The sequence below is a fragment of the Mandrillus leucophaeus genome, unplaced genomic scaffold (assembly GCF_000951045.1).
Source record: "Mandrillus leucophaeus isolate KB7577 unplaced genomic scaffold, Mleu.le_1.0 Scaffold61, whole genome shotgun sequence".
Classification (NCBI taxonomy): Eukaryota; Metazoa; Chordata; class Mammalia; order Primates; family Cercopithecidae; genus Mandrillus; species Mandrillus leucophaeus.
The window spans coordinates 2106669-2115043 of NW_012106586.1; the positions used below are offsets into that span (position 1 = coordinate 2106669).

Below are 8375 nucleotides of genomic sequence, written 5' to 3' on the forward strand. Positions count from 1 at the left end.
GCCCCCCACTCGCGTCCCAGGGCTCCCTGCGCGGCGGTTTCACTTCCGGCGGGATACGTGCGCGCGGCGAGCGACGGGCGTACTTTTGCGTGGTTGCTCCACCCCCTCAGCGTTACCTTCGCCGCCGTTGGGGCTGGAAGTTCCCGCCAGGTCGGTGCCGGGCGAGAGAGATGTTCCCCGGCCCGCCTCGGCTTTGAGGCGAGAGCAGTGTCCCAGAGCCCTTTCATCTTGCTGACGGCGTCGAGCCCCGGGCAGACATGTCCACAGGGTTCTCCTTCGGGTCGGGGACTCTGGGCTCCACCACCGTGGCCGCAGGCGGGACCGGCACGGGCGGCGGTTTCTCCTTCGGAACGGGAGCGTCTAGGTAACCGCACTTTCTCGCCTTCCTGGGCCGGATTCCCCCCCGAGCCCCACCCCCGCAAAGCTCCCCGCGTGTCCGCGTCCTCTCTCTTCCCGCTGGCTTCCTTCCCGGTGAGGCTGGAGAGAAGCACTTAAATCTAGCCGCCCGGCGTCGTAGGCCTCTCGCTCGCCGCGGTACCCGGGCCCAGCGCGGCCTGGTGAAGTGGAGGGCGGGATGGGTTTTGTGCCGTGAGGTTTCCAGAATCCACGTATAGCTCAGGCATTGTTTGGACCTGATGGGGTCTTGACTGCGTGGAGGGGCCTGGGGGTCTTCCCCGGAGCTTTAGCGATGCGTCAGTCTTAGGCGTAGAATGAACGTTGAATGAATGAATGAAATTATAGCATGTGGAGTTTTATGGTAGATAATTCCAATTTCATTGCAGCATTTGCGGTTTTGGATATTACGGTGTTTTAATAACTTTGTGGTTGCTTTTAACCAGCTTTTCAAGCTTCTGTGCCACATGGGACCTCATCTGTTTTTGTTAAAACAACAACAACAACAAACACTTATTTGCAGTGTTTTTTAGGGGTAATTTTGTGCAGTATGTGCAGATTAGTATATCTGACGCAAGAATGTTGTGTTGTAATCACTCAACATTGTCTTTTACTGAAATTACAAAACGTAGGTAGCATGTTCCTCGTTTTTGTGCAACCCATTAGTCCAGGTGGCGACAAAAACATAACTGTCCAGAAAGAGACAAAGTGGTGAGACATTTATTTTAATGAGAGATTTAAGCTTTAGAACTCAGTTTTTTAAAAGATAAAGGTGGCGGGGTTCATAAAGTTAAGGAGTGTGCACACTGTCAACAAGATACTTCCTGAAGCTTAGAAGATGCGGCTGTAGATTTAAAAGGCAAAAACTTAAGCATGACCTGTAGTTTAAAAAGGGAGGGAGGAGGAATCACAGGCTACACAGTCAAATTCAGAAATTTGAATTTTCATCCGTACCTCCGTTATTCGTACTCTACTCGCTCAACAGCGGGTCCTAATAATTTTACTTCTGCCATTTCCGTTTGTCTTTATTTCCAGTTCCACCACCCTGCTCAGGCTATTGTCATTCATGGAACAAATATTTATTGGACAGATTCCCATGTGCAGGGCTCTGTTTTAGGTATTAAGAGTCTTGCTCTCTTGATCCTTAACATTCTTACGAAAGTACTTCTGATTCTTGTCAGATTTTTAACCAGCTGTCTTTCTTGTTTTAGATGAAAACTACTCCAATCAACTTCTTCAATCTGTTCTGCCACATTGTAGCCAGAGTAATTTTTTTAAAAAATTGTCATTGCTCCCCCCTTTAATCATTTCCCGCTATCTTTAGAGTGAAGTTAAAAAAAACAGACAAACAAAAAAACTTACGATAGTCTGCAAGGTCCACTTCTGCTGGAACCTCTGGGTACTCATCTTGAGCCCGTCTTTTTATTTTAATTATCCAGACCCACTGTTAAAAACCAACACGCAACTACCACCTGGTACACCACTACCTGCACACAAATAAATAACTGAAATAAAGTTCAGAGAAAGATACTAACCGCTACTTCATGGGATGCACTTTGATGTTTTCTATTCTATTTCTTTTTTTTTAATGTTGTTTATGACTTGAATTAATTTTTATATTTCTCTCATGGTCCTGATCTTAGTGTGAGAAAGCCTGTCCTAGCAACATGACCTTTTCTCTTTTCTCTTTTCAAGTATCTCCTTCCTTGCCAGTATCAAATGGTCTCTTCCCCAGAGAGGCCTTTTCTGACCTGTCAGTCTAGGGGAGATTTCTATTCTCCTAGTACTCTTAGAGTGCTGATCACAATTGTAATCAGTTTGTTATATTTATTGTTAACTTGTTTGTTGTCAGATCTCAGCTCTAGAATAATTAATATCTGTGTCTCTCACTGACTAGAAACTGCCTGAGGGCAGGGTCTGAGTCTTACCACCTCTTCCTCAGTCCCAAGGACAGTGCCTGGCATAGAAAAAGGGCTTTAATAACAATTTGAATGACTGAGCAAATGAGTTATTAGTAATAAGTTATAAAAAATTACCCAAGTTTTAGAGAGGCTTGGATAAATTAATGAAAGAGGAGACAGTCTGACATAAATTTGTTAGAGTGCTGGTTGGGAGGCCTGACAGCCCCTAGTGCCACCTGGTGATTTGATGTCTTGAGGTCGGTCATTTTAGGGGAGTTCTCACATCTGAAACTCAACTCAGGAGTGGGTTACCTGAGTTGATGAGTGAGATGAAGCATTTGAATATTTAGCATTAAGTCTGGCACTTGCTAAGTGCTCAGTAAATGTTAGCTATTATGTTAGCTGCCAAGTCCGCATTAGGGCAAGCTGGGCAAGTTAAAATAACATTCCTGATGTGATTGAGTCAAGTTGGTTTTTATACAGCACATCGTATCAAGTGATTGGCACATAACATTGGTTTGAGACAATAATTGGTCAAGTCTAGGGTAGCTTTTGCTTTTCTTGAGTTTAGTAAATTTCACTGACACCAAAATTTCTCTTTTGCTTTTGTGATAGAGTAAAATTTCATTTTGATGTGTTTCTTTGGCAACATTTTCAACTTTCATTATGTAATATTTCATAATATCTTCAGTTATGTTGTCAAGACATTTAAAAAAAAAATATATATATATGTATGGCACGATCTCGGCTCACTGCAAGCTCCGCCTCCTGGGTTACTCAATTCTCCTGCCGCAGCCTCCTGAGTAGCTGGGACTACAGGCGCCACCACCACGCCCGGCTAATTTTTTTTGTATTTTTAGTAGAGACAGGGTTTCACCGTGTTAGCCAGGATGGTCTCGATCTCCTGACCTCATGATCCACCTGCCTCGGCCTCCTAAAGTACTGGGATTACAGGTGTGAGTCACTGCGCCTGGCCTTTTTTTTTTTGAGGCAGAGTCTTGCTCTTGTTACCTAGCCTGAAGTGCAATGGCGCAATCTCGGCTCACTGCAACCTCCGCCTCCTGGGTTCAATCGATTCTCCTGCCTCAGCCTCCCGAATAGCTGGGATTACAGGCACACCACCACACCAGGCTAATTTTTTTTTTTTTTTTGATGTTTTTAGTAGAAACGGGGTTTCACCATGTTGGCCAGGCTGGTCTCAAACTCCTGGTTCGGGTGATCCGTCCTCCTCGGCATTCCAAGGTGCTGGAATTACAGGCGTGAGCCACTGCGCCCAGGCACCAATAATGTTTTAGTATCCCCCAGATACTCATTTATTCTACTCCACATCATACACACAACAGTTTCAAAATAACAATACGATCAGACTGACCACAGCTAAGCTAAATGTTTTGGCATATATGGCCCTTTTATGGTTGTACCTGTGTTGTCTGGATATAGCCATTACATACTATATTCTTTTGCTTGTCACGCTCACTTAGGTTTCTGTGTGTGTGATATCTCACTTAGTTTTGGTTGTAGCAATGTGTTTTTAATAATACCTTTTAAATTCAGACTAAATGTTTAAAGATCTGTGGGCCTGTTTTTTTTTTTTGGTGAGACGGCCTTGCTCTGTCTCCCAGGCTGGAATGCAGTGATGCAGTCTCAGCTCACTACAACCTTCACCTCCTGGGCTAAAGTGATCCTTCCACCTCAGCTTCCTGAGTAGCTGGGATTACAGGCATGCTTCAGCACGCCTGGCTAATTTTTGTTTTTTGGAAGTTTTTTGTTGTTTTTTCGGTAGAGACACTTTTACCATGTTGCCCAGGCTGGTCTCATGCTTCTGGGCTCAAGCAGTCTGCCTACCTCAACCTCCCAAAGTGCTGGGATTAGAGGCATGAGCCACCCGGTCTGGTCAAGATCTGTGTTTTAATTGTTAGTGAGAGCTCGCAGCCCTACTTTGTCTCCCACCTCACCTTTATCCACCCAAGGTGCACACAGACACGTTAAAGATCAGTGGTGAACTAAGTACTTCCTCTTCTTTTACCTACACAGTATGGATGGCACACCTCAAGTTCTGCCCCTTAATAAGCTCCTCCGTTTCTGTTCCTCTCACAGTGGTTAGCTCGTTGCCTCAAACTTCTGCAGTATCTCTTTGCCATCATTTGGTACTTGATTATAATCTGCCTTATAGTAACTGTAAACTTACTGAAGGTGTGTACATTTCTGCTGCTTGAATGATCTACTGCTTGAGTATTTCCTTTCTTCCTTGTCCCCCAATGTTTGCAAAAATCTGAGTGGCTTCTTAAGCTGGTTATGCAATTGAAGACACGCGGACCCAAGTCACTTGGAGAACTCTTCTAGCTTGGAGTACAGTTATTTGTGTTGTTTTCCCCCTGGTAAACGGCATGTTCCTTGACTAGGGACTTGATCATCTTTCTGCTTCCTTGCTATTCCTGGCATAACGTCTTGTACATAATATATTTAGTTGAATTTATAAGTATCCGTAATGATAACAGTCATAACATTTATTGAAGTTAATTCATCCTGTGCAATTTCTGAAGTCTTATATTTAAAACAAATTCTGCTGGCTGGGCGTGGTGGCTCACGCCTGTAATCCCAGCACTTTGGGAGGCCGAGGTGGGCGGATCATGAGGTCAGAAGATCGAGACCATCCTGGCTAACACGGTGAAACCCTGTCTGTACTAAAAATACAAAAAATTAGCTGGGCGTGGTGGCGGGCGCCTATAGTCCCAGCTACTTGGGAGGCTGAGACAGGAGAATGGTGTGAACCTGGAAGGCAGAGCTTGCAGTGAGCCGAGATCGCGCCACTGCACTCCAGCTTGTACGATAGAGCAAGACTCCGTCTCAAAAAAAAAAAAAAAAAAATTATGCTAAGTGGGTACTGTTAATTCCTATTTTGCAGATGAGGAAATAGAGGCTCAGAAAGGTTAAGTAATGGCACACAAGTACCAGAACTTGGGGGAATTCGTACTAGAACCCAGCCACACTACTGCTGCCAGAGATTTTGAGACTTTAAAAATGATACTGGGTTCTCCCATGGTGATTAGTCTTTATGGAAGAGCAGCAAAGGAAGTAATAAATATGTAGGATAAAGAGGATTCCCCATTGTGCTATATAATCTCCCTTAACTCTCCTAAATAATTTTTGAAGTGCCAACTTGTCAAACTTTGCTTGCTTTCACAATTTGTCTTCCACCTTTTCCTAGCAAATCTGAACCTCTGAGTCTTGATAAGAGTAGTTGAAAAGCTGTGAACTTTGTTCACATTCACTTGCTTTTATCAGCTGTTCTTTTTTTAAGCTTTCCAACGCCCTCTGAAGAGTTTCTGTCAGTGAACACATGATCCTGAGACGCGGTGATTTTGCTTTGCGTTTAACTTTTGCCAGGAAATGTGCCCACTAGTTTTTCTATTTTGCTTTTTTTGGTGGTAAAATCCCTAACTATAAGCTCTCCCCAACCCCACATTGCCCTATGAATGTGGTAATGTAGCAACATTGAAGATAACTTGAAATCACTTTTCTGTGGCCATTTTAAAATATGCTAGGTTTCAAAGATTGGTGAAAGCAGAATAATTGTGATCCTTACTTATGATTACCTTGGAATCTGAAATCCTTATTGCTATAGACTGCTTTTCTTGAAATCTGGTATTGGTTTTTTTTTTTGAGAGGGAGTCTCGCTCTGTCACTCAGACTGGTGTACAGTGACACTATCTCGGCTCACTGCAACCTCTGCCTCCCGGGTTCAAGCAATTCTCCTGCCTCAGCCTCCTGAGTAGCTGGAATTACAGGCACATGTCACCACCATGCCCAGCTAAGTTTTGTATTTTTAGTAGAGACAAGGTTTCACCCTGTTGGTTAGGCTGGTCTGGAACTCCTGACTTCGTGATCCACTCGCCTTGGCCTCCCAAAGTGCTGGGATTACAGGCGTGAGCCACCACGCCCAGCCTGAAATCTGGTAGTGTTGTATTTTTTAAGACTACATTTACATGTGGATTTATTTTTAAGGAAGAACAGAAACGTGTTTGAACTTGGTGGGTTAAAGATAAATTTATTTTTCTTTTTGGGTCTTATGACAATGTATTTGATATGTTACGTGAATGAAACTATCTTGAAGAGTTAATTTTTATTTTTCTTAAGTAAATATTGGCTCTAGTAGACTTCCTTTTGTGCATGTAGTTTTTGTTTTGTTTTTGTGTTTTTAAATAAGCAACCCTTCTGTGGGGCTCAATTTTGGAAATCTTGGAAGTACTGCAACTCCAGCAACTACATCTGCTCCTTCAAGTGGTTTTGGAACCGGGCTCTTTGGATCTAAACCTGCCACTGGATTCACTCTAGGAGGAACAAATACAGGTGAGGAGGATCTGACCACATTGTCAGGGAGTAGGCTTGGGATATCTTTCCTAAATTCTGTCCTGTATCTCCGTTTACAAGGATCATCACTGGTAGTAGACCTTAAAAAAAGGTAAATACTAAGATGAAAAAAAATACAAGGAATTAGAATTAAGGGCTAGTGATATAGGCCCGATCACTGACTGTCATCTAGTCTGAAGTAAGGAAGGAAAACATACAAACATTAAATTTTTAGATTGTATAATATAGAGTTTTTCCTTAGTGAAGATTGTTGTTTAAGCCAGCTTTATCAATTTGGAACGTTAACATGCATGAGATAATCAGCACGCTTACTGTAATATAATTTACTTCTTTTTTTTTTTTTTGATTCACAGTCTTGCTCTGTTGTCTAGGCTGGAGTTCAGTGGCATGATCATGGCCCACTGTAGCCTTGCAACCTCTTGGGTCCAAATGATCCTCCCACCTCAGCCTCCTGAGTAGATGGAACCACAGGTGTGCATCACCTTGCCTGGCTTCTTTTTTTTTTTTTTTTTTACATTTTGTAGAGAAGGGGTCTCCTCCTGGTCTTAAATTCCTGAGGTCAGGTGATCCTCCTTCCTTGGCCTCTCAGAGTGCTGGGATTGTAGGCCTGAGTTACCATGCCTGGTCTATAATTTACAATCCTAAGAGATGTTTTACATTTTCGCATTATTAAAACAATAAGTGGGGAAAGGGCAATAGATAAAGGACTTGAAGGTTTTGAAAACAATGGAAAATTTTTGTTTTTAATACAGCTGGAAAAATAGTGTTTCACTGGAGCTGACCATTTAAAAAGTTTACTTCTTTATTTACCCTTTATTTTCTAATACTTTGTTTTCTTACTACTTTTTGCATTGATCTTCCAGCTTTGAGTGCAGCACATTTCACAGCCACATCTAGAAAATGGAAGAACGACAGGAATAAATATGAGCAGATTAGTCAGTGAGCTGCTTCAGACAGCTCAGTGTAGCATTTTGTTTGGAGTTGCTTTTTTTGGTCTTGCTTAATTTTGTTATAAGCAATAGTTATTTGCATTTTATAAATTTTATTCCTTAATCAAATTATGCACAGCTTGTAATATGAAAACCAGTGCTATAGGAAAAATGCGTGATTAGTGGTTATGGTGGCAGATACTATGATATGTATTGTTCTAATTAGAAGTGTTGTCACTCCCTGAGGGTGATTTTAAGTCTTTGCCTTATGACAGGTAAACCAAAAGAATGTCATCTTCATTGATGATTAAATTTTATTTCTCTTTTTGTCCCCAGGAATAGCAACAACTATAACTACAGGATTAACTCTGGGTAAGAATTTTTGAGGAAAGATCCCAGCTCTGTGGTCTTCTAATAATTTTGATAAATTGAGTGATCTTTCTACTCTTCTCCTTCTAATATCTCACAGAGCTGGGGTATAGAAAAAAGTGTGTGTATCACAGATGGTGACTTATCAGAGAACCTTTCTGTATTTGAGTAGTGAAAAAAAGGAATGACTTTGTAGAGTACTTTTATAATTCAGAAAAGTATTTTAAATGCAGAAATTGTTTTTAATGTGGAAGTTTATTTCATATTACTTTTTTTAGTCATTTGACTCCATTTAGTGGAAAAAACACCAAACTTTAAGCCAGAAATTTTGGAATTAAGCCTCTAAAATAGTTGTGGGCCGGGCGCGGTGGCTCAAGCCTGTAATCCCAGCACTTTGGGAGGCCGAGACAGG

At 42.1% G+C, this 8375-nt stretch overlaps 1 protein-coding gene across 3 annotated transcripts in view; it reads left to right on the forward strand.

Moving 5' to 3' along the window:
* The first annotated feature begins 7 nt into the window (after positions 1 to 7).
* The window catches only part of NUPL1 (nucleoporin like 1), a 55397-nt gene continuing 47029 nt past the window's right edge, over positions 8 to 8375 (forward strand). For 2 of the 3 annotated variants that reach the window (XM_011999950.1, XM_011999948.1), the window contains exons 1-3: positions 8 to 364; positions 6502 to 6644; positions 7931 to 7966. In XM_011999950.1, coding sequence (XP_011855340.1) covers positions 258 to 364; positions 6502 to 6644; positions 7931 to 7966 — 286 coding nt within the window. In that variant the 5' untranslated portion in view covers positions 8 to 257. The remainder of the gene's footprint in view (positions 365 to 6501; positions 6645 to 7930; positions 7967 to 8375) is intronic. The other variant, XM_011999949.1, reaches the window with a different exon arrangement.